Source organism: Puma concolor, chromosome D4, assembly GCF_028749965.1.
Source record: "Puma concolor isolate L17-30 chromosome D4, mPumCon1.1.hap2, whole genome shotgun sequence".
Lineage (NCBI taxonomy): Eukaryota > Metazoa > Chordata > Mammalia > Carnivora > Felidae > Puma > Puma concolor.
In genome coordinates this window covers 94890702-94915749 of record NC_141679.1, presented here as the reverse complement: position 1 = coordinate 94915749, position 25048 = coordinate 94890702, and the positions used below count along the sequence as shown (strand labels likewise).

At 64.1% G+C, this 25048-nt stretch overlaps 1 protein-coding gene across 9 annotated transcripts; it reads right to left on the bottom strand.

Annotated features, from left to right (window-relative positions):
- Positions 1–3: 3 nt before the first annotated feature.
- GRIN1 (glutamate ionotropic receptor NMDA type subunit 1) lies at positions 4–24577 on the bottom strand. Of its 9 annotated transcripts, none has more exons than XM_086684580.1 (21): positions 23955–24577; positions 21304–21438; positions 18350–18526; positions 16127–16189; positions 15280–15380; positions 11037–11158; positions 10787–10961; positions 9323–9467; positions 9142–9225; positions 7063–7204; positions 6851–6978; positions 6412–6576; positions 6218–6336; positions 5977–6089; positions 5754–5902; positions 5496–5653; positions 5118–5279; positions 4823–4932; positions 4571–4716; positions 3192–3302; positions 4–1276 (listed from the first exon to the last, which is right to left on the bottom strand). In XM_086684580.1, the coding sequence occupies exons 1-21, from the start codon at positions 24210–24212 to the stop codon at positions 1160–1162; spliced, it is 2880 nt and encodes a 959-aa protein (XP_086540706.1). In that variant the 5' UTR covers positions 24213–24577; the 3' UTR covers positions 4–1159. The 9 variants fall into 9 exon arrangements, with proteins under 9 accessions (XP_086540706.1, XP_086540707.1, XP_086540715.1 ...); XM_086684581.1 differs by having other exon boundaries at positions 4–908; XM_086684589.1 differs by having other exon boundaries at positions 21304–21365; positions 23955–24070.
- Positions 24578–25048: the final 471 nt, after the last annotated feature.

Sequence of the window (25048 nt, the reverse complement as noted above, 5' to 3'; positions counted from 1 at the left end):
AAGTTCCGTGACATTCCTTTAGACATCACCACTGCACACACCGGGTCAGGGGGCGGCGCGCGCCGGGCCCCCGGGCGGAGGGGCAGCGCGCGGCTGCGCACGGGCCGCATGGGGAAGGCACGCGCTCGACACGGGAAGGGCTGGGCCTGTACAGGTTGGCGGGCAGGGCTGAGGACAGTCCCGAGCCAGTGTGGTGGTTGGCGGGGGCGGGGAGCCTATCTTGGGCTGCGGGCTGGAGGACGCGAATAGCTGGCCCAGCCCTCGTGGGGACTGGAGAAGGTCGGAGGCAGTGGGGGATCCCCAGCGCGCTCCTAGGAGGCAGCTGCCAGCTGAGGGTCAGAGTCTGCCACTGGGGGACGGGCAGGGCCAGCTGGATGGATAGGGTCAAGCGGAGAAGGGAAATGGGTCAGAAAAGAGGGGTGGAGCTGAGGCTGCCAGGAGCAGGCGCTGGAGGAGGGGGTGACCCAGCCAGTTGGGGCCTCGCACCCCCACTGTGGCTCTGGTAGTGGCTGGAGAAGGATGGGGCTTCGGTCTCTGCTCCAAGCCCCTCTGGCCAGGTTAGCCCCTCTCCCCACTGCTTAGAGACCCCAGGGCCCTGCCTCTGCCGGAGTGCCCTGTGGCCCTGCCCAGCCAGCTCAGCTCTGGCCTGTCCTCAGCCGCTCTGGTCCGAGCCTCGGTCCAGCAGGGGCTGCCCGCCAGGCAGCAGGGCGGACAGACAGACGGGAGGCCCAGGGTGGGCAGTCTTGGGCGGGTGGGCTTCCCTCAGGCCTTCCCGAGCAGCAGGACCCATCAGTGTCCTTGGCCGGGCTAACTGGGCAGGTGGGCGCCTCCGGGGGGCCTCACACCACGGTGCTGACCGAGGGATCTGAGAGGTTGAGCGTGCCCGTGATATCAGTGGGATGATACTGCTGCAAAATAGAAATACACAGACAAGGCAGCCCGTTAGCCCCCATGCTCGGGGGCACGCGCAGGGCCGGGACGGGTGGACCGGCCAGCCGGCCGACCGGCGGGCGGGCGGGCGCGGCCTGGGGGAGGCTGGGGGGCGCTCCTCCCCCTGACCCCGTCGTGCTCCGGGACTCTGCGTGGGCCGGGCCGCTGTCCCGTCCATCTGTCTGTCTGTCTGCGGGGGAGGGGGGCAGAGGAGGGCGGGCAGGGCGTCTCAGCTCTCCCTATGACGGGCACACATCTGCAGCTGGCCCTCCTCCCTCTCAATAGCGCGTCGCGGCAGCACTGTGTCTTTTTGGTTTTGCAAAGCGCCGCGTCCACCCCCGGTGCTCTATAAATAAGAACCAACAATCAATACCCGCTGGCCCCGCCGGCCGCCAGGGACCCCAGCCCTGAGCGCCCAGTGCTGCCCTGGCCCGGACCGGCCACAGGACAGGGGCAGAGGATCTTAGCAGCCGGACCGACCCCACCCCTCCCAACAGAGCCCCCCACCCAGGCCTCCCTCCAAGCAGGCGCCCAGCCCGTAACGGGGAAACTGGGCTGCCCTCCCCCGCCCAGCCCCTCCAGGTGGCAGTACCCCCAGTCACCCCTACAGGGCAGAGCCCCAGCCCCAGATGCCACATGGCGTCAGGGCTGGCCTGGGGGATGGTCCCTGGTGTCCACAGAGGCTCAGGCAGAGTCTGTTGGGAGTGTGTCCCCAGAAAGGCACCTCGAAGGTCTCTGAGCTGCACCTGGACAAGCTAAGGGCATGTGTGTTTTCTTTGGGCAGGAGTATTGGTTGGGGGGGGGGCGGCTCAAGGAGGCCCTCAGAAAGTTCCCTGTGTAGCTTTTGTGCTCCTCCCTAAAAGTGCTGTCTGTGAGGATACCCTTGTCTCCAGGCCTGCCCCACCACCCCTCCTCTCTGGTCTTGGGTTTCTCCTTGAACCCCTTGGCAAGGGCCACTGGCTCAAGCTCTGCACACTTTTGGGCTCCCAGCTCCCCGACCCTCAGTCTCCACCCGCTGCCAGTGCTGAGCCCCTCCTGGGAAGCAGAGCGGCCCAGGTCTCATGGGCCGCTCTTGGGGCACCCTGATGGCTTTACCCTGGACTCCCGATTATTCTGTGCAAGCCCTGTCTGTGTCCTGGAGATGTGCCCCCCTTCCAGTGGACTGTGTGTGGGGGAGTCTAAATCCCATATCCACCTTGAAGCATAAGCTTCTGCGGGATGCGGGCCAAGCTGCCCCTGGACTGCAGGGAGGCCAAGGGCAGTGCTGACTCTGGGCGGCCCCCTCCCCACCTCAGACCGGGGTGCCTCTAGCAAGGCTGGGTCCATTTTAGGGGCTTTTATTCCAAGTGTGCGCATCTGATGCAGCGACAAACTGCCCAAGTTAGGAGGCCTGCTCTGACGTGGCCCCGTGGGGAGAGGAGCTGGAGGGTCAGGAGCTGAGGCGCTGGTCCTCTCCACGGAGGCCTCTCCTTCCTGGGCCTCTGTCTGGGAGCCTCAGTGACTCCGGCTCTGTAGGCCACAGCTCAGCCTGGGGTGGGTTCCACCCCCTCTGGTGCCACCCAGTCCCCGCCTGACAGTCCCCTGCGGCTGGGGGCCTGTTCCAACTCCAGGCCCCAGCCGTCCACCCAGACAGAGCCAGGCCCGGCCCCCAGCCCCGGCCCACACAGAGACCACATGGAAAGGGTGCAACAGGCATGGCTCTGGTGAGACACGTGAGACAGGTGTCTGCGTGGTGGGGCTGGCGGCCAGACAGACGGGCGGATGGGACATCACAGCCACCCCTCCATGGATGTCGCAAGGGGTGGGAAAGAGGGCAGTGGGCCGCTCTGGGAGAGGCTGGAGAAACGGACGTAACAGAGAGGTGGTGTGGCCTCCTGACAGTGAGGAGTCCGGGACAGATTGGCGCCGGGCTCCCGGGGCCCTGGGCGCAGCCCCGAGTCGGTGAGGCTGACCAACAACATGACACAGCTTCAAGATGGCGCATGGCGTCATGGCATGGGGGGCAGACCAACGCAGAGACACATGGGGAAAGAGGGCCCAGTGAGGGCCAGTGGGAGAAAGGACCAAGAAAGGTCTAGAGAGTCAGAGAGTGAAGACCTCGTGTGCTGGGCAAATAGAGATGAGGGCAGAAGGGCCACAGCGGTCAGAGGTGGGGTGGATGGGATGGTGAGGGAGAGGGCACGCCTGATGCACGGGACACAGACACGGGGGCGGGGCGAGATAAGAGTCGGAGACGTGGGACTGGGCGTTCTTCCCCTTACCGTGTCTTTGGAGGACCTACGTCTCTTGAAGCTGGAAGCCAGGGTGGAGGTGATAGCCCTAAATGTGGCTTTCTTTTTAGGGTCGGGCTCTGCTCTACCACTCTTTCTATCCTAAAATGAATATGTATAAGTGATTAGACGGCTAAGGGTGGCGGCCACACCTGCCCTCGCCTGCTTCTCGGGGGCTGCTGCCCAGCCTGGCCGCCGCTCAGGCCCTCGCTCCTGCCTGCCTCCCTGTGCTGGACAGACGCACCAACAGCCGAACGTGTGCAGGCGGCCTCTGCTCCTGCCCGGTCTTGGGCCTGACCTTGCTCGTGCTGGGGCTGGACTTGGGAGGGGGTGGGGGTGGGGGTCCCGTCTGGCTCTCTTCCTGGGACGTCTGCCTGGCTCCCTGGCTCCTGGGTGGCCCTGGATTACAGGTGTCCCGAGGAGAAGGGTCCCCCAAGCACCGGAGGAGTCGCCCCTCGGGCCCTGCCAGCGATTCTGTCCCCTGAGGGGGCACGCCAAGATTCGGGAAGGGGCCGAGGGGCCGAAGGCAGGTGGCGAGATGAACCGGAGAGATAGATAGATGGAGGTGGCTTCCAGACCCTGGCCTGGGGTCTGATGGCCAGGATGGCCCTGTGCCAGCTAGTGAGAGCAGTGACCAGGTCCCAAGAGCAAGAGTGGGCAGATGAGAGGTGTGGGGGCTCCAGCAACCCATCCTCCCGCTCCCCCGCCCCGGACCTGGCCCTCCCTCTCTGAACATCAAATTCATCCCAGGACACAGGCTCTGGGGAATCACCCAGAGAAAGAGAAGAGAAGAAGCAAGCCAGAAAGGACCCTGGGGCGTGAGCCCTCAGGCCTGCGCAGGCCCCACTGCCTGCCCTATTCCAGGTGGGCCGTGGCTGCCCCGTGTGCAGCCTGTTTCCAGCCGGCAGCAAGTTCCCACAGACACGGCCTGGAGTGCCAGGCAGGGCCAGCTCGCCCGATTCAGGCTGGAGTTATGGAGCACAGGACACAGCAGGGCAGCAGGGAAGGGGGTCCCTGGAGGGTGCCGAGGGGAGGCGTGGGGCGGCGAGGGCAGAATGTCTTGGACTCACGTGCTATACCCAGGTGGGTCCCTGTCTTACCCTGCCTCAGTTTGCCTTCCTATGGAATGGGCGCCGGTGGGCGACTCTGGAGACAGAGGGGCCAGGCGGAGGCTTGGAGCCGGGCTTTGCAGGGGGCAGCCACCCGCAGGTGGCCCCCGGCAGCGCTGCCCCTGGCTGTGGCTCCTAGCTCCGGTCCTGCCCACATGGGCTCCCGGGGGGCCAGAGCCAGTGCTTCGGCCTGCGGGAATGGAGGAGGGCCGGGGCCAGGCCGGGCCGTGGGCACCAGGCCTCGGAGAGTGCCTGTCCTACCTGCAAGTTCTTTCTCCACACGTTCACCGCGGCAAAGGCTAGCTGCATCTGCTTCCGGCGAGCGTCCTTGTGTCGCTTGTAGGCGATCTCAATGAAGATCAGGAAGATGCCGGCCACAATGCCCCCAGCCACCAGCATGAAGACCCCTGTGGGCCAGGACCCAGGGCCTTAGCTGTTGGCTGCCGGCCTGCAGGCCCCTTGGAGAACCCCGCCAGTGTCCGCAGGGGGACGGAGGGCGATGGGGACACCCACCTGCCATATTCTCGAAGGTGAGGGTAGCAGGGGCGTTGCTGCGCGAGTCACACTCCTGGTACCGCACCCACGTCTTGTCCAGGTCTTCCATGAAGCCGTTCTCGTGGGACCTGGGGGGGAGGGCGCGGCCCGGAGTGGGCGGGGCCCGGAGCGGGCGGGGCCTGGCCCGCGGTGGGCGGTGTCTGTGTGCCGCGGCGGCGGGCGGCGGGGTCGGGCTCTGGGGAGGGGTCCGCCTCCGGTGGGAGGCTCTCGGAGGAAGGTGCAGGACCGCGGGCGGCGGGGGAGGCCGACTCACTTGAGGATGGACAGGGAGACGTTCTGCTTCCAGGGGCTGTCCTTGCGCATGCCGATGCCGAAGCCTGAGCGGAAGAACAGCTCGCCAGTGGTCACTAGGTCGCACTTCTGCGAGGCCTCAAACTCCAGCACCGCCGAGTCCCAGATGAAGGCATGAAGCTTGCTGCGGGCAGGAGCGGGGGTCATGGGCGCGCGGCACAACCGGTCTGCCCTCGCCCCTGCACCTGGTACGCCTTCGTCCTGCCCGACCCGAGTCCTCACCTCTATCTCCGTCCCGTGGTTCCCGTCCAGCCTGGACGGACACTCTTCCTGTAGGGGTGGATGCCCCTCCCCCGTCCGCCCCCTCGCGTGTCCCGCACGTCCCGTCCCCCCCCCTCACTTGTCCCGCACGGCTTGGATGGCCTCGGCCGCGCTCTCATAGTTGTGCTTCTCCATGTGTCGGTACATGGTGCTCAGCTCCACCTGCCGCCGGAAGTAGATGTCCACCGAGCTCTGCTTCACAGTCGCGTAGATGAACTTGTCCGAGGGATTCCTCAGCTGCCGGGTCAGAGGGCAGGGCTCGCGGCTGCTCCCGGGCTCCACCCGAGGCAGAGACCCGCCGACCTCACGCCGGCCGCCCGCAGCGGCTAAGCCTCACCCGCGGGTCGTTGATGCCGGTGATGCGCTCCTCGGGCCGGTCCAGCACCAGGAAGGCCGCCAGGTTGGCGGTGTAGGAGGCCACGATGATCATGGCGAAGCCGGCCCACACCATGCCCAGGATGCGCGCTGAGAAGCTTCGGGGGGCGCCTGCGGGCAGAGGCCGGTCAGCTCCCGGCGCGCGGGAAGGGGCGGAGCGGGAGGCGGCCGGGACGTGGCCTCACCTTCCCCGATACCCGAGTTGAGCAGGACGCCCCAGGAGAACCACATGGCCGAAGACAGGGTCAGCGCGTCCTCCTCCTCCTCTTCACTGTTCACCTTGAACCGGCCGAAGGGGCTGCGGGGAGCAGAGGGCCGGCGGGAGAGGGCTGGAAGGGCAGCCCTGCCCCGCCCCTCGCCGGGCTCCGCCCGCCCCCCCCCGCCCCCCCCGCAGGTGGAGGCGTCAGGCCCTCGGGCCGCGCTCACCTGAAGCGATCCAGCAGGTACAACATCACCGCCACCACGTGCACCGAGAGCCCCACCAGCAGCCACAGTGTGCTCTGGAAGGGCTGCATGAACGAGTCCAGCGTGCTTCGGGGGATCTCCTGCAGGTGCATGGGCTGTCAGCGCCGCCCGACCTCACCTCGGACCCCGCCCCAGCCGCGCCGGGCCCTGCCCACCTTCTTGACCAGAATGGTCAGGCCCTGGTACTTGAAGGGCTTGGAGAACTCGATGTACTGTGCGCGCTCGTTGTTGATGGTCAGGGGCGCCACGATCATGTCCGCCTGCCCGCTGAGCAACTCGCCCATCATCCCGTTCCACTCCTTCTTATTGCTGTTGTTCACCTGCGCGGCGATGCTCCGGTGGGTGCGCGGACACCGTCCGTCCCACTCCAGCCGCCGGCTCCCGCCTGGGCTCAGCTCTTGGGTCACCCACTCCAGACCCGGCCCCAGTCTGCAGGCCCCGCCCATACCAGGTCCCGCCCGGTTCGCAGGCCCCGCCCACACCCGCTCAAGCCCCGCCCCCGCTGGCAGGCCCCGCCCACCCCCTGTCCCAGTCCTTAGTAAGACTCGGTCCGCCCGGTCCCGCCCCTCGTGGCTCCCAGCAATCCACGCGTACCCGCTCTTGAGTGCCAAACTTGCCATCGGCCACCAGGTGCACCTCATAAGTGAAGTTCATGGTCCGCGCCAACTTGATGAGCAGGTCAATGCAGAAGCCATAGCAGCACTGAGGCACTGTGTGGCGTGCTAGGGAGGTGGACAGGGGCCGTAACCACCGAGCTCCTGGCTACTCCGCTCCGCGCCCGCGCCCCACGCCCGTCTGGCACTCACGGCTGCCCGGTGACGTGTCATTGGGTCCTGTGCAGATCACCTTCTTCACCGGGTCCCCATTGACCGTGAACTCCTCCTTGCATGTGCCATCGCTCAGCGTGGGCTTGACGTACACGAAAGGCTCCTGGTGGATCGTCACAATCTGGGGGGGTGGGGGTGGGGGTGGGGAGAGACCCAGCCTGGACCATCCACCCTCAGCGCCCAGACTCCCCTGCACTCCCTCCAAGCCCCTGGTGTCCCCCCACTCCAGCCGCTTCCCTTCTGCTCAGCCTCAGGGGGCCAATCCACATCTTCCCCGGCCACCATCAACAACATCTGGCCGTTGCCCTCAGGAGGGTCCCCAGACTCCTCAGCATTCAGAAGACACATGGTCTCCTGAAACAGTGTGCCCTCCTCTTGGCCACTTGTCTTGGGGATCTTGGCTTACACATCACTCCTTCCATCAGAGGAGCCTGCTGGAATGGCCAGTGTGCCCAGCACCTTCTCTGATCTCTCAGGGATGAGAAACTCCCTGTCCCGGCCCAGAGCATGCACCCTGCCTGCCACCATCCACCATGAGGACAGGGGCATGTCTGACATCCACTCTGAGCCTGCACAGGACCTGGGACCCGCAGGGATCACCCTTGTCTGACCACCTGGCCTCTCCTGGCCTTCAGCCTCTTCAGCAATGGCTATCTGATCATCTATCTGTCCTGCCTCTCTCTTTCCTTTGCCAATGCTGTCCTCTCTCCCGTAGCTTGCCTCTCAGCCCAAGGGGATACTTGAGGCTTATGCTGGGGTTCTCTCTTCTTCCTATCTTCCAGGGGCCCATAGCCTAGGGGATGAGGGGGACAGATACAGGACACGGGGGGCTGAGCCAAACGCAACAGGTTGAGCCTGCGGAGTGAGCAGGGATCAGTTTGAGAAGGATTCTCTCCTGGCACATGGGGGACGGTGGGTCTGCAGGGCGGGCTGGCCAGAGCCTCAGCTGTAAGCGCAGCATTTTGACTTTTCCCCTGGGGGACTGGGAGCCCCTGCAGGAGCTGTGTAAACTTTCATCACGTTTTTCTATTATACAAGCAATGTATGTTTGCACGTTTAAAAAATCGGTGAGACCAAAAAAAAAAAAAAAAAAAAGTTGAAAAAGCCATCTGAATCTGGCAGCCTGGATGGGACCATCTGGACCATCTGGCCATCGGTGTTTTGGCTCTTACTTTCACTTTCCAACACAAGGTATCGAACTGCAAGGAGCCGGGTTGGCTTTGGAAAAGCCCGCTCTGCCTGTCATGAAGGATGGTGACCTGCGGGCAGGTGCTGACATGGGTCTGGGTGAGAGGCCCTAGGGGGTGGCCTCAGAAAGGAGACTAGGTCAAGAGACATTTGAGGACCTGTGCGTGCCGGGAGAAGGTTCACTGGGCCCACGGCACTTAGGATCTTTGCCTTTGGTGATCTAAGATTCTGGCCCAGTGCTGCTGTGGGCCGGAAACAGGAGGGGCTCTCACGAGAGTGCCGAGGAGGACACAGGGGCCCAGGGATGAGCCCAAAGGAGCAAGGAAGAGAAGTTGTGAGGGGAAAGGCCAGCCAGGAGGGTCTCCCAGAGGCCCCAGCAGGAGGGTCAAGGAGGGAACAGCCTGCCATGGAGAATGCTGTGGGGGGGGGAGGGGGCAGGGGTGAAAGGACTGTTTGACTCAGTCATGGTGAGAGGCTGTGAAGACTGCGGGTGGGGTGGCTAGGGTCCCCCAGAGGGGTGATGAGTGCAGGAGCTCGAGTCCACAGAACCACCTCTGTCTGTCCCTCGTCCCCTAGCAGCTCATCCCCAGGAGAGTCCTATCCCACACGGCTTCCTGACTGAAGTGCATTTGGATCCAGAGACGCTCTGGAGAGAGCCCACGGGACGGGGCCCAGCAGCTGCCTCTCCTCCCTCCACCTGCTCTCCCTGCTTGCTCTGTGTCACCAGGTGTGGGCTGTGGCAGCCGGGCGCCGGTCCATTCCCCACTCGCTTGGGTCCTTTGCACTGGCCTCACTGTCCCCTCCTGTGGGCCCGTGGAGCTGGATGGAGTGTCTGGGTGTGGATGCTGGCACAGGGCGATAGGCCCCCACCTTCAGCCTGGTGGACATCTGGTACCCTCGGGGCTTCTCTGTCTCTCCACCTGGCCAGATGATCTTCCTGTCGTTGGGGATAACCTGGGGGTGGGAGTATGAGATGGAGGGTGGCCACGCAGGGGTCTTGGCCCCAGGACCCTAAGGCCCCAGCCCCCACCCCCTCATGACCCCCACCTACGTGGGTGCCGTTGTAGATGCCCACTTGCACCAGCTTGCGGTTCTGCAGGTTCATGATGCTGTAGTTGGCGAACTTCCGGTCCCCGTCCTCGTTGAACTCCACACGGCCTGTCACCCCGTCTGCGTACTTGGAGGACATCAGCACCCTGGGGAGGGCGGTGTGAGCACACTTACCGGACACGTTCCCCCTCCCCGGCCTTCTGAGCAGCCCTAGCCCCTTCCTCTGCCTCAGTGCCAACAAGGAGAGGTTAGCAGGAACCAGACCCTCGTGCTGGGAGTCAGACAGTGTGCCTGCCTGCCTGCCGGACGGTGTGCCTGCCTGCACCAGACGGAGAGCACCGCCGTGGTAGCCCAGCAACTCCCGAGCCCACGCCCCCTTCGAGGGCTTTCTGCGCTTTGGGACACTCGAGCCTCCCAGCAGCTATCCTTGCCCCGGAAGGGAGCAGTAACCTGCTCACCAACAAGGGAAGTAGGGCCGATGTGCTGTCCTGTTGGTACGTGCACGCGTAGCGTGCCCACGAGCCATACACGTGAACACGCGTGGCCCTTGTGTGGATGCATCCCTACGCGTGTGTGCGTGCCACGTGCCTCGCCGAGTGTGTGCACATCTGCTGCACAAGCCTGCCGTTGTGTGTGTGCTCCTGTTGTGGGCGCCATAACTGTGGTTCTGCACATGCGATTCCGCGTCTGCTACTCAGTGGGGTGGAGGGGGTCTGGTGATAGGCTGAGTGGCATAGTGTCCAGGGTGCTGTGAAGTAACTCCTGCCCCACTATGTCCATCCACTTGGACGTCTGGCCAGCCCTGGCTCCCTACAGGCTTAGGTTCCATCCTTAGGGGGCTCCTTGTCTGATGTTCTCGGTACTTGGAAGCCCCCTGTCCCCATCTGCAGCAGGAGCCTCCTCCCAAGGGCTGTCAGCTACCCTGGGGAGCTGGGGTGGGTCTCGGGGTCAGGAGCAGTGGAGGCAGCCACGATTTCAGTGACATTTGAGACATTAATGTCGCTGCTGGAAATGGGACAGATGATTATCACAGTGGAGCTGGAGGTGGTGGTGGAAGACAGATGGGGGGCCAGGGGGGAAGTCCGGGAGATGCCTGTACGTGTAGGATGTCTGACCACCTGCTGAGGAGCGACCACTCTCATCTTCTGAGAGGCCTCACCCACCTCCAGAATAGAGTCCCGTCCACCTCTAGAAGACAATCCCGCCCCCCTCACCTCTAGAAGAGAGACCTGCCCCTCCTCCAGAAGAGTCCCGCCCTCCTTTTGAAGAGACCCCAGCCACCTCTAGAAGACAGTCCCGCCCGCCTGTAGAAGAGAAACCCGCCCTCTTGATGAGAGTCCCACCCTCCTCTAGAAGAGAGTCCCGCCCCTCCTCCAGAAGGGAATCCTGCCCCCACCTCTAGAAGAGTCCTGCCCACCTCTTGAGGAGAGTCCCCGCCCACCTCTTGAAGACAATCCCGGCCCACCTCTTGAAGAGCGGCCCTGTCTTCCAGATGTTGGTGTTGCCCACGCAGCCCCGCGGTGGGTCGGTGATGTTCTCCTTCTCCAGGAGTTCGTGCACCGCCTGGGCCACCACACCGACGGCGTCACTGATGTGGGCCGACTCGTTCTTGCCATTGATGAGCTGCAGTCCGATGATGCCTGGGGCGAGTGGGGTGGGCTTAGTGTCCGTGGGGGACCCCTGCCCACCGGGACCCAGAGAGGTCCAGCACTCACCGTCCGGGGCGTAGCGCAGGGCGTTCCCCGAGATCTCTCGCTCCCCCACCAGCCACACATACCCGGAGCCTGTCATGTTCAGCATCGCGGCTGCGCGGTACACGGTGGCGGCGTCGTCCTCGCTGTGGGGCAGAGGGGGGTGACGGGCCCGGCCAACCCTCCAGCCCTTCCCCACCGGACCTGTGCCTGTGGATGCTCTGGGTTCACAGGTCCTCCTCTGGAGTGTGGCCCTGGCCCTGCCCCCCAGCCCCTCCCTCCCCTGGAAAGAGGCCCGGAGACACTGCAGAGCTGACAGGCCCAGCACCCCCCCACCTCCAGCCCTTCCTGGGTCCAGTGATGCTGCAGAGTGGACAGTCCCCGGTACCCCCCTAGCTGGGCCCACTGACCCTACACAGGTGACCGGTCCCAGCCTGCATCGCCAGCCCGCACCTGGACCAGGAGAACACCCCCCCACACACACACCCCGACAGCAGAGGTGACGGGTGGAGGGTGGGGATGGGGTGACGGGGCCCAGACCCCCAGAGCTTCCCAGGCCTCTCTTGCTGGCCCTCCCCCCTTGGTGAGCAGGGTCACGGCGCCCCAGATGGTGACGGATCATTGATTGCTTACTTGCTCACGGTACCAGGCACTGCTCTGAGCGCGTTACACGGACTCTCTTACTTAATTCTCACGGTATCCCTACGAGACGGACATCAGTACTATCCCTGTGTCAGGAGGGGAAACCAAGGCACCCAAAGCACACGAGTGACGGTAATGGCAGACCCGGGTCTGCGTCTGGACAGTCACCCCAGGGCCCATGCTCCTGTGACCTCCTGGGTAGGCTGCGCACATTCTGGTTCTCCAAGTCCACACATGCGAGACGAGGGGCTGGGGACTCTCCAGGCGGGTCAGATGTTGGTGGGACCCAGCGCCTGGGAACTGCCCCTAGCGCTGCAGCGGAAGCTGCTGGAGGGGGCCGGTAGCTGCTGCACCCGTTATGCTTTGTGTCCTGCCGCCTAGAACTGGGCCATCACGGGGGACAGTGCAGGTGGTCCTGAGCTCTCGGGATGTCCTTACAGGCGAGCCCCTGTGCACCTGATCCCCTAGGGGTCTCCTGGTCAGGACGAGGATCCTGGGCCCGGTAGGGCCGTGGGGGCCACGGGGCGGGGGAGTGCGGAACCACTGCTTGCTTCTCTGCCGGACTGGACTTGGCCCCACACAGGCCTAGACCACACCTGGCACTTTGCCTTTCTAACACGTGGGCACGGGGCACAGAGAGGCTGGACAGACTGAGCGTTGGGTTATTTTCACAATGGCTGACTCTGGAAACCCAGGTGGCCCGAGGCTCCCTAAGGGGTCTGCCCTTGATGTTCTCAAGAATGAGCCAAGACCTTCAGTGTTTGCTCTACGTGACATGCTACTCAGACATAAGCAACGCAAACAGAGGTACTCCAGGCAGCCCCGTACCCAAGGCCAAAGGAGAATATCGAGCCAAGATGATCCGGAAAGACCAGCACTGTGTGTGGAGGGGCACCTGTGCCCCCTGTCAGTGGTGCTCACAAAACCTGGCAGAGAAGCTCATCTGCTTGACACAGTGCAGGTCTGTGACTTTCGACTTAACGGAACAAGCACACACCTGTGCTCGTATCTGTGTATATCGGTATCGCCAGTAAAAAGTTGTGCACAAAATCCTGATCGATCCATCAAAACTGTTTGAGGGAAGTAATTGGCCCCAGAGGAGACAATCTCCGGAAGATAGGAATGAAAAGTCTGAGGAACGACTTCTCCGCCCTCCATAGGAAATGGCTCAGAAATGAAGACTGGCTTAATGAGGTCTCTCTGCAAAGTGCTCTCAACAGCCCTCAAGAAGGAGGAGCCAGTGTGTGGGGGGAGGTCCCAGGGTCAGGAAGGCCTGTAGGTGCCGCTCCTGGGGAGCTGGGAGTGCTGGGGGCCGGGCTAGCCTCTGTCGTGGGACTGGGGCGTCTCTGCTCCAAGGAGCCCCGTATGTGAGCGGAGGGGTTTCTTCCAGTCTTAACAGTCCAGGCGGGGGCCTTACAGGAATTCAAGAGGGGGTGTTGGTGGCTGTGTGGTCGATACGAGTGCTGTGCCTTTGTCGGCAGCGTGTGCGCGTGTGGGGTGTGTGTGCGTATGCACGCAGGAACACGTGTGCGCTGTGCATGCGGGTGTGGAGTACGTGCGTGTGTGGGGTGCACGCACCTGTGTGCAGGTGTGCATATGTCTGCACATAAGTGTGATGAGCCTGTATGCGCACATATGGTGTCTGTGCGTGTGAATGGCTTGTGTGCATATGTGTAAGGTACGTGTGTGTGCACTGTGTATGGATGTGTGGGTGTGAGCGTGCAAGCTTGTGAGTGCGTATATGGTGTGCACGTGTCTATACAGCACGTGCACAACGTGTGTGCATGTGGCGTGTGTGTGCTCGGTACGTGTTGTGTGTGCTGCGTACGTGGTATTTGTGCAGGTGAGTGTGTGAACGTGTGTGTATATGTGTATGTGTGTGACTGGTGTGAATATGCCGTGTGCCTGTGTGCACCCGTTTGCTGAGGTGTGCGTGTGCAGATGATGTGTGTGTACGTGTGGCGTTATACGGTGTGTGCTCACGTACTCGTGCACGTGGCCCTGTGTGTGTGGTGTGTGTGCAACTGTCTAATGTGACCACGTACCCTTCCCCGGGCTGGCCTTTTTGTTGGACTCACATCTGCCAAACCCCTCCTTGACCCTGGGGGCTGGCGACACAGGGTGAGCCCCTCCCAGCCCGAGCTCAGGGGGCTTCAGGGTGTGGTGTGGGATCTCGCTGACCAGGCGAAAACCGATCAGAAAGCACCCACCCCTCCGCTGGGACCCGGGTGTGGTGGGATTGCGTGGGTCGGTTTTACCTGTGGCTTTCTGGCCTGCGTCCCGGTGGCCACTCTGATCGCAGTGTGTGGGCTGGACGGGTCTAGTCTGACGTGACCTCATCCTTTGTAAAAGCGCCCAACGGTTGAACATCTATGTTTTGGCATAATGAGTTCCTCGAGTTGCTCTGTCCCGGGGGAAGGGGCCTTCTGGCTGCCAGCTGACCGTCTGCTTGCCCACCTGCCCGTCCACTGGCCCATCCACCCACCCTTCACCCCACTGCACCCACGGAGTCTGTCTCAAGCCCTATGATGGGTGAGGGGGAATAGAACCAATCAGAGGATCTGGTGGCACCTTCTTGGAGGGGCTTGTTCTGGGAGGGACCGTGCAGCCCCCTGACCTTGTCTGGACAAGCCCTCAAACCTTTCTCCTCCCCAAGCGCCCAGGGTCGGATGGTTGGCTTGGCAAGTGGCCCGTGACGCGGGTGAGTGGTGAGTGAGGGCTTCCTGCCTTCCGGCCCAAGGAGCCTTGATTGGCCCCACTTTGCTCCTGCACCTCGAGGTGGGGCGCCCGGCTCTGTGTCAGAGATTTGTTGACTGAATGCACAACGGACACCTGTCCTGAGCCTCGGCGTATTGCTGTCTGTCTGTCTGTCTGTGGTCTGCCGGAGAGCAGCATTTGGGGAATGCTTCTCTGGGTGAGGTGACCCCCGTTGGTCCCCCGCTCTGTTGGAGCCTGGCAGTGCTTCTAGGAAGGGGTGGCCGGGGGGCCGTGCCCACCCAGGCCCTCCTGGCTGTTCCGTGGAGCGGGGCTCTTCCTTTTCCTGTTCCGGGTGGCCTGCCTTCTCCCTTCCCAGGGGATCCTAGCCATTTACAGACAGGGAGAGGTTCCCTAGGGGCTCATTTCCAAAGTCGAGGTGTGGGTCAGGCCCTGTCTGGCGGCGGCCTGGTGTTCACAGGTCCCTAACTGGTTCCCTTCTCCGTGCTGCCCACTCTGACCATCGCGGTCTTCCCGTCCTAGGACTCTGGCTCTCTCCCCGCTGTGGCCTTCTCGCCTGGGCTCACCTGCACACATGTCACTTCCCACTTCCCTGGGCCTTCTCCCTGCGCCCAGTTCCCAGAGTCCTGTGACACGTCTATCACCTCGGGCCGTGTTTGCCTTCCTAAAGGCAGGGGCTTATCCGTCGTCCAGCTCGGAGCAAGCGGCGGCAGGCGACGGGAAGGAGTTGGGATGGACACGTGGAGGGCGTGGCATCTGCCAGGGCACCAGCTGTGTACACGGGAGCGGGGGGCGGGGGTCTCCCTGGCGATGGCATTTCGGAAGCTGAAACTCCGCTTCGGCCCCACAGTGCCCGTGGCCCAGGTGCAGCCCTGGGTGAGGTGGAGGGAGGGGCCCGGCCCAGCCTCACCTGGCAGAGAGGATGATGACCCGGGCCTCCAGCTCCCGTGCCTCCATCAGCAGCGCCGTCACGTTCTTGGTCCCCGGGTCGAACTGCAGCACCTTCTCAGCCTGCGGTGTAAGCGAGAGTGTCAGCGGACGGCTGCGGCCGGGGACACAGCGCCTCAGGGGCGAGAGTCGGGCCGCAGCTGCTAGGAACCCAGAGGCGGCGTGGCTCGGGCTGCCCCGGCCTGCGCCTGCCTCCTGCACTGTGCACCTGCCTGCCTGGCTCCTGCTGGCCTGGCCCGGCCTCGCTCGCTGTCCCTTCTTCAGCCTGCTCGCTCTCCTGTCCTCACTTTTGCGCTGAGCATGCAAGCTGAAGTGGGCTGAGACTCAGAAGGACGCGTGCAGCGGACAGGAAACAGAAAAGAGTTTTGGAAGGCAACCGGGAGCAGAGATGGGGCCGACTTTTCCAAAACCACGGGAGATCCTCTCAGGCCCGACCCCGCAGGCCCCCTGCGAGAGCGGCTGGACCGGGGCAGGCGGGCGGCTGGGCGGGCGGGCTCCCTCCTGGGCTCCACGAGGAAACCCGGGGGGGTCCCAGAGATTCGCATGCACTTCCCGGAGAGCGGCTCCTCCTGCGGCCGCGCCTGCTTCTCGGCGCAGGCCAAGGCCGGGGCCGCGGTGGGCGGGCCGCGGACACCCTCGCGGCCCGCTCCTGCCCTCTCCTGCCTGCGGCTGCCTGCCTCACGAGCTCACTCTCCTCACCGCTCGGGCCTGCGGCGCGGCAGGGCCGGGCCGACGGCGGCCCTAGCGGCCGAGGCGCCGGAGCAGGGCCCCCTAGCCGGTGGGCGGCGTGCACGTCCATGCATATATACCTTGGGTCCACGCTTGTTGTCATAGGACAGTTGGTCGAGGTTTTCATAGTTCCTTTTTTTACTCTGATGAATAATGTGCACAGAGAAAATATGCAGACACAGAAGAAGATTATAAACGGTTGAAAATGACGGCGCTAAAGCAATCACACCACCTCCTCGGCACGTCTGCAGACGGGCACGTACCTGGAGCTCGCAAACACCTAGGCCCGAGCGGGGCTGGGGGCCAGGGCGGTGCTGGGGACGAGGGGGCACGGGGGCCACCGGGGCTCCCGGCCACGGAGCTGTGCTCTCGGACACGGTCATACTTGGGAGAAAGGGAGGCCCTGTCTGTGTCCACACCAAACGTGTCCCTTTGGGGTCCCGCCTGCCCTCCCGACCCCTGCCATGCACCTGCCGTGTGGCCCCAGCAGTACCCACCCCGCCCCGGTCGGTCCTGAATTGGGGGGTGAGCAGCCCCTCCCTCATGCCCTGTCCCCTCTGTCCCTCCGCCCATGGCGTCCTCCCTTCTGTCTCCCTTAGCGGCCCAGGTGCCTGTTCTCACTGACCGGTGTGTGCACACCCGTCGGCCCACGTGTGCACTGGAGAGCGAGTATGATAGGAGTGTGTGTGTGTGTGTGTGTGTGTGTGTGCACGCGCACATGCGCGCAGGGGTGGCGAGCACCTGTGGGCATCTGTGTGAAAGTGTGAGTCTACATACGCTCTTCGGTGGGGAAATGAGGGCCAGAGCCATCTGAGCCCAGGCATGTGTGTGCGTGTGCACGCGCGCGTGTGTGTGCAAGCATGTGCATGTGCGTGAGCCGGGGGGGGTGAGTGTGCCCGTGGGCTGCATGCCCCTGTGTGTGCCCAGCTGTGGTCTCAGCGTGTGGTGGGTGATGTGAGGTGTGAAGGGACTGTCTTGGGAATGATAGCATGTCCCCGTGACCAAGGGTGCACATGGGTGGATGTGCAGGGACGTGGCTGGTGAGCGTGCGAGTGAGTGTGTGCGGCCACAGGTGGGCACGCCAGGAGGTGACCGGCCTGCCAGGCGCTGGGGGATGCTGTCTTGGGAGGGGTGGGGCCCACGACGCTGGTGGTCAGCCCTCCCTCTCAGACTCAGTGTCCCACAGCAGGGCCCCCCCAGGACCCTCTGAGTCTGCCCTCTGGCTCCGCCCACCCCAGCGGTGCCCTCTACTCCCTTCAGGGGCCTACGAGGGGCCTGGGGTTGGCGCTAAGTTTGTTGAAGCCAGCTCTGACTCCACAGGCCGAACGTGTTTCCCGCCACCCCCTTGGTCTGGCCTCCAGGGCCCGCCCCAGCCTAGGCCTCCCTCCCTCTCTGCCCGGCTTGGCCTCGTCCTGACTTAGGGGCCGTGGCACGGGTGTTGAGCACCCAGGGCTCTGTGCTGGGTGAAGGCGGGACCCTGGGCCTCCTCAGGCTGGCAGTGGGGGTGGGGATGGGGGTCACCTGGACCCCCAGAAATTGCCACTCTGCTCTCTCTGCAGCCCCAGAGCGGGCGCCAGGCTGGGGCTGGTCGGCCAGTGTCTCTTGGAGGGGTCCAGAGCCCAGCCCCAGGGTGGGGGTGAGGAGGGGACCCGCAAGGGGCTCAGTGGGGAGGGGAGCCGAGGGGGAGGCCTGAAGGGGGCAGAGCCCAGGCTGAGGGGTCCGGGTGGCAGATGTCTTGGATGAGCTTTGGTGAGGACAATGGGCAGCTGAGAGGGGGCGGGCAGCGTGGGGGGCGGGGTGGGGGGGAGGCGAGGCCTGCGGACGCGGAACGCGTCACAGCAGCGAGGGTACAGGGTCCTTTGGGGAGGGGCCTGGCGCCGGGGCCGCTGTGGCCCTGAGGCCGCTGGGGTTGGGGAGTGGGAGGGGCCGAGCCGGGGCCTGGCTGGGGAACTTGGGGGGGGGGGGGGCGGGGGTATACGGTGGGGCGGGGGGCGGGGCTGCGAGGGTCCGGCCGCGGGCGGGGGGCGGGGTGGGGTGTTTGCGGAGCTCCAGGTGGTCCTGCCCTCGCCCCGCAGGGACTGACACGAAGGAGATTTCGACTAATGGCAAAGCGAGTGAAATGAGCCGAGAACAGGCTGGGGCGGGCGCTCGCCAGACGTAGTGGTGCTGACCATGCACGATGGAAAGAAAGGGTGTTCACACACGGGCCACAGACACAGCGGCAGGCAGCGCGCCGGCTCCTGCTCCCTCTCCTCCGGCGCCTCGGCTCCTCCTGCTCCTCCCGCCCGCGGCCCGGGCCTCACCTTGGACTCGCGCTCCTCCAGCAGCGTCTCCAGGCGCTTCTGGGCGGCCCTGCCCTCGTGGTCGTCGCTGACCAGGAGGATGATGTGGTTCCAGCTGTAGACGCGCATCATCTCGAACCAGACGCTCGACTGGTGGGAGTAGGGCGGCACCGTGCGAAGGAAGCTCAGGTGTATGCTCTGCGGGGACACGGAGGGGGCTGAGGGGCCTCGGGGACGGGACCTCGGCCCGCGGCCAGCGGGGGGCGCTCTCCCGGGGACACGGAGGGGGCTGAGGGGCCTCGGGGACGGGACCTCGGCCCGCGGCCAGCGGGGGGCGCTCTCCCGGGGACACGGAGGGGGCTGAGGGGCCTCGGGGACGGGACCTCGGCCCGCGGCCAGCGGGGGGCGCTCTCCCGGGGACACGGAGGGGGCTGAGGGGCCTCGGGGACGGGACCTCGGCCCGCGGCCAGCGGGGGGCGCTCTCCCGGGGACACGGAGGGGGCTGAGGGGCCTCGGGGACGGAGACCTGAGCCCGCGGCCAGCGGGGGGCGCTGCGCCGGCCTGCCCTCCTGCCGCTGGAGACCCTGCTTCCTCCTACCCCTACCCTCGCACCATTGGGGGACACCTGCCAGACGCGGGGACCCTACTCCCACTGCTGCCTCCCTCCCCCCTCCCACCCCCAAGTCATCTAATCTCAGAAACAGCCTCCGTGGAATTGTTCCTGAGGCGACCAGCCACCCCCTGCCAGACAGCCTGGGCTCAAGAAAGTTCCCGCTGACTTGGGGAGCTTCCCAAATTTGCATAACTGTAGTATTTGTCAGGAAATCTTTATTTGTGGCTAAATATTTCTTCTCTTCAAGTCCAGGGGTTATTGGTTGCTGACCCTGCCTTACTTCTCTGTGTGCGTATTTTTGAAGATTTTTTTTTTTTAAGTTTATGTATTTATTTTCGAGAAGGAGAGAGCGCGCGAGAGTGAGCAGGGGGCGGGGGGCAGAGAGAGATGGAGAAGGGATCCTAAGCAGGCTCTGTACCATCAGCGCAGAGCTCAGTGTGGGGCTCGAACCCATGAGCCGTGAGATCATGACCTGAGCCGAAATCAAGAGTCAGAGGCTCATGGACTGAGCCCCCCAGGCGCCCCTCTGTGTGCAAATATTAGCAGCCAGCCAGGGGCGTGGCAGGACACAGCATGTGTGCAGCCCTCCTCGGCCTAGGTCCTCTGTGTTAGCCCCTTCGGTGACCCCGCAGACCCACGGTGACCTTGTGGTCCTCTGAGACGTCCAGATTAGCTTTTTACCTGCTCCCTCGTTGTGACCCGAGGGGCAATGTTTTGGAACCTGGCTGTGAGAATGCCCCTCTGCCTCTGTCCCTCATCCACTTGTAGACAACGTGGCTACAAGGGGGTTATGGTTGGGGTCCTGGACTGACTCTGACCCAGGCCTTCGTGGTCCAAGTGCTGGGCACAGATTCGCAGTGGACCGGGATGGTGAGTGGGGCCAGGCTGGATTTGTGAGGTTCGGTCATTTGGTTTGACCTCATACTGGACCAGGGAGCTGGGCCACAATCTGGGTCTGGGCTAGGGTTCTGCCCTGGAAGAGGGTGTCTCCTCCCTGCCTGTGAGGTGGCCTGTCGGCCGCTTTCCCTCCTTCTACATATGGGAGGACTGGCGCCAGAGAGCTAAGGTTGGGGGGCCCAGGAAAGGACCCCCCACTTCTCTGCAGCTGAGGGCAAGTGCATCTGAACAGTTTGGGTGCCTCGGCTGCGTGCCAGGGTTCCCAGAGCCTCAGGACACACACATCCCTGACCTCCCCAGACACCCTTGGCCCTGGCTGGGATGACCTCGTGCCTTAGGCGGCTTTGTCTAGAATTGTGGGCTCCCAGCAAGACGGACTTGGAGGGGATGGGGAGACCGGGCAGCCCCCACCACACGGCCCCTCCTCTGGCCCCTCCCGACCTGTCTGCAGGTAAGCCCAAGGTCTGAAGGAGGGTGTGGGCCAGGCTGTGGGGGCCTCCCAGCCTCTTGGTGGCTAGTGGCACCCCCAGCTGATGAGTCCTCCCGGAATCACGAGCAGACGCCGTGGGAGAGCAGCGTGACCTCGAACAAGTTCCCCACCTCTGTGGGAAACCACCCCAGTGGCCTCCTGGCCTTTCCAGCTGCTACTCCAGGACCGGATGGCTCCCCCACACCCCTCCTGGGGACCACAAGGGCTCTACGTGCTGCCGACTGGTGCTGCTCCCGGCCCTGGGCCTGCAGACCCCAGGCCAGGCTCTCCTGCCGCAAGCCGCCTCCTCTGTTACCCTGCGCGCGTGCCCACATCCTTCTCAGCTGTGCCCTGTGGTGGGGAGGGCTTCTCCCAGCCCACGGGGACCTCTGCTGCTCCCAAGGGCTTGCTATTGGTGCCTGCCACCTGCCAGTGGGACACCTGCCAGGGTGAGCGTGTGCGTGTGCGTGTGCGTGAGTGCGTGAGGGTGCCTGCGATGGTCGGTCTGTGTGCTGGAGCGTGAGTGTCTGTGAGTGTGTGCGTGAGTGCAAACGCAAGTGTGTGATGATGTGGTTGTGCACGTCAACGTGCGTAACATGCGTGTGCGTGTCAGAGCACACAAGTGTCCGTGTGAATGTGTTCGTGTGCACATGAACTTGATGCGTGTGGGCGTGAGCGAGTGTGTGGGTTTGTTTGTACCCGTGACTGTGAGTCTGAGTCTGTGCTGGTGTGTGGGTGCCTGCGTGTGCATGAGTTTGCGTCTCAGGCTATGGGTATGGGTGAGAGTGTGTGCACATGCCTGAACGCGTGAGCTCACGCATCACCCTGCTGCTCCTCGAGCCCGGAGCCCCTGGTCCGCGCACGTCTGTGCCCCGCCCGGCCTGCGTGGTGCCTGCCCGGCCTCCTCCCCCTCCCCGGGGCAGCTGCCTCCGGCGGCCACTGGGTCTGAACACAGGAACAGAGCCAGCTGGGTCCCCACCGAGTGGTCAGGCTTACCTTGTCTGAGTAGATGGACATACGGGTGGTCAGCCCCAGGACGGGGATGCGGTAGAAGCCGGCTGTGTAGGAGACGGGGGTGGGAGTGAAGTGGTCGTTGGGGGTAGGTGGGTGGCTAACTAGGATGGCGTAGACCTGTGGACACAGGGGACAGGGTCAGCGCACGTCGGGGGTGAGGGCGGGGCGGGCACGGCACTGGAGCTGGCTGCCGGGAAGCAGCAGAGGCTGACTCAGCAGGCCGGGGGTGGGGACAGGCAGGGGCGCCGACTGTGCACACATACAGCCCCAGGGGACACGCTCCCAGCCAAGGGGACGGGACCCTATAACCACCCTCAGAGGAGAAACAAATCACAGGGGTGAGCCGGAGGCAGAGCCGGACTGCAGGGTGCAGCAAGAACACAGAGGGAGGCGACCGGCCCCTCCCCACACCTCCCCTGCCGGGGCCTCCCTTCACCCTCTCACACTGGGCGGGGGGGCTGTGCTGGGTGCGTGGTGAGACCCTGACAGGGAGGGTGAAGGACTGTTCTTGTGGTGGCACGCACCGCCCCCAGCGTGGGCTGGGGAGAGTGACTGGTCCCGCATCATGATGACAGGCACACCCATGCCACCCACTGGCCCTCCTCCTGGGTGCGAAAGCCCGTAGTTCAGAGACTGGGAGGAGCTCCAGAAGGCTGCATCTAAAGCTGCACATTGAGCCTTGTCTGGAGAAGCCAGGCAAGGAGCCCCTGGAACCTTCCGTCTTTTCGCCAGTGTCTTCCGGGGGCCGGCTGAGCCCCGCTTAGTTTGGAGGAGACCCAGTGCTGATTTTGAGCGCTGACCACATCCTCACGGAAGGGAAGGGAGGGGCTGGGGGGGGGCAGCCCAGCTTTCCTGCCCAGACCGAGGCCCCCGGGGGCAGGTCTGAAGCCAGTGGCTCAGCTCTCCAAGGCAGAGAGGTGGTGGGGGGAGCAGATGTCTGGGTGATTCCACGCTACCCTCACGGGGAGGACCTGTTCTGTCCCAACTTTGCCTTCTACTCTCTGAGCAACGGGGTGCCCCCTTTCCTGCAAATGGGGTGGGGGTGGCAGGCTCTGGACCCATCTGGTGGGGGCGACGGCTGCCATGCCAGCGTGGCGCTTGCCCATAGGTCGCGCTCAGTGAGTGGCAGCTGCTGTCACCTTTGCTCTTGGCACTGGCTGTTCTCTGAGGGAACAGACTGTGTCCTGTGAGTTGCAGGAGGGGCCCCCGGAAAGGGCCCTACCTGGACTCTCTAACTCTACCTCTTTATGTCTCTCCCTCATCCCGGATGGGACGTGTGACCAAAGCCGCCAGCCACAAAGGCGTCACCCAGTCGTCTCTGGTGCTCGGGGCTGGAAGCGTGGGGTGGCTTATGAGGTATGCAGGGGGGGGGGCAGATTTCTGAGCAAAGCTCAGCCCTGTCCTGTCTGCAGCTGGAGCTGTGAGGACTGGTTATCCATCCCAGGCCGTCCCACCAGTCTGCACCCAGAAGTTCCCGGTCCGTGTCTGGATGAGTCTCTGGCCATGCCAGTGCCCACGAGTGTGTGCGGGATGTGCATTGTGTATACATTTATGGCCCAACATGTCCATATGTATACTGTGTGTGTGTGTGCACGATTGAGCCCGTGTGCGTGGGCACATGTGTTTGCACGTACACCTGGGTATGCCAGGCAGTATGTGGCACATGAGTGTGCGTGTCCACGGATGTGCACGTGTGTGTGGGCAAGTGTGTGTGAGTATGTGAAATTGGCTGTGTGATGCTGATGTGCGTGAGTGTGTGCTAATGTAAGTCTGTGCGTCTCTGTGCGTAAACCTGGGTGTAAATGCGTGCGTGTGTGAGTGTGCGTGTCCACAGATGTGGTGTGCCTGTCAGGTGAGCAAGGAGAGCCTCGTTTGGCCCCGTGTCGGTCCTGGCTCTTACATAAAGGGCTGCATTGCAGTGCTCCTGTGCTTTCATTGGAATTCAGCAGGCAGCACGGCACAGGGGCGGACAGCTCTGACAGGCGAAATCCCAGAAGCCATGTCCTCCCCCACAGCGCTGGCTGTCGGCGGCTGCCATGCTGGGCCCTGACACCTCCCACACGCTCAGCCCCCACTCCCACCCCACAGAACACCCTGCTTCGACACCTGGGCCGTTTCCCATCTCGGGCAAACCCACGGATGGGGGGAGGGGGAGGAGGAAGGGAAGGAGGTCTAAAAGCGGAGACAAAGATGGCCCCGGGGCCTGTCCTGTTTCGAGACCCGCGCCTAGCGCGTGCTCGCGGCTGGGACAGCATCTCTGCCCATAAGCCCAGAATGCCCGCCCCCTCACTGACACAGTGAGGAAACAAACCACGAAATGCTTGCCACATGTCTGCACACGCTGGTTGGGATCTGGAGCCCTGGAACCCTTGCGGGGACTGACCAGGGTGGCAGGTGACCAGCTTAGGGGAGCAAGATGGGGAGGTGGCGTTCAGCTGCTAGTGAGACCAGCTTGCTCCAGAATGAGCCAGCTCACTTACGACGAGTCGTCTCTTAAGAGGGCTGGGGAAGGCTAGGATGAAACTGGAACAGTAGGAGGGAAGATGGTGGGGAGGCGGTGGGGGAGGGGCAAGAGCAACGCAGTGGAAGCCCTGGCGGGGGGGGGGGGGGGGGGGGCGGGGAGGGGTGGGCACCTGGCTGGAGATGAGGTCCTCGCACACCGACAGGGCCATCTGGATGGCGTTGGGCTTGTGGGTGACCGAGGTGGCGTTGAGCTGAATCTTCCAGGAGCCATGCCGCTTATTGGCCTGGTTCACGGCCTCACGGAACATCTGCTCATGCTTTCGCGTGCTCAGCACGGCTCCGATGTTGACAATCTTGGGGTCGCAGGCGGCACGGGCAAAGGAGCAGGAGAAAAGCAGGGCGAGTGTCAGCAGGCGCATGGTGCTCATGGGCTCCGGGCAGAGCCCTAGCTCTGGGCGGCGCGAATGCGGGGCCCTCGGCGCATCCCCAGCGGGGTGTCCCGGCCGTCCTGCGCGCGCCCGATCTCGCGGGCTGGGGGCGCCAGGTCTTCCCCCGGAGCCGTAGTCCTGGGGCGTCTGCGGGCGGGAAGAGGGCACCCGAGCCACGGGCCGGCGGGCGCTGTGCTGGGCGCGCGTGGGTGCCTCGCTCCGCGCGAGCGGCTGGCGCTGTCCGCGGTGCTGAAGCGCGTCCCGGAGCTGCTCCAGGCGCCCCGCGCCGGGAGGACGCCGCGGCCGCGGCTCCTCTGCGGGCTTCGCTGGTGCTGGTCCCGACGCTGCGGCGACTGCGGCAGCTGCGGAGCCGCGAGTGGGGCCAACGTCTCCTACCCCTCCCGCCGCCCCCGCTTCCCAACACGGAGGGGCGCCTCCCGCGCCAGAGTGTGCGCCTGCGTTGGTGTGAGCATTTATCAGAGCACGCGAGCGGGGGAGCCTGTGCGCGAGTATGCGTGTGTGCGCGGGTGTGCTTGGAGGGGTCGCCGGGACAGTGACCTGGACTGTCTCAGACCTGCAAGGAGGAAGAGTTTGGGGAGGTTAGAGGGGTTCGTGTCACTGCGTGCAGCCTTGCGTGTCTTTTAACATGACCGAATGTGTCCGGCCAGTGTGTGTGTGTGTGTGTGTGTGTGTGCGCGCGCGCGCGCGCGCGCACGCGAGTTCTCACCCATAGTCAACGATATTTCTGCCAGACTCTCCTGGCTGGAGACCTAGGGGTGTGGAGATGCCCTAAGCCATGCCTCTGGGGGAGGGACAGTAAGGATCCCCTCTCTGAA

Bases quoted from the DNA above. Each gene is read 5' to 3' on its own strand.
- GRIN1 (XM_086684580.1), bottom strand. From the start codon at position 24,212: ATGAGCACCATGCGCCTGCTGACACTCGCCCTGCTTTTCTCCTGCTCC. The intron at 7,205-9,141 runs GTGGGGGCCTAT...CCACCCCCCCAG, and splicing joins AGATGTCCACCAGGCTGAAG to ATTGTGACGATCCACCAGGA. The intron at 5,654-5,753 runs GTGAGGCTTAGC...CTGACCCGGCAG, and splicing joins CCGGCATCAACGACCCGCGG to CTGAGGAATCCCTCGGACAA.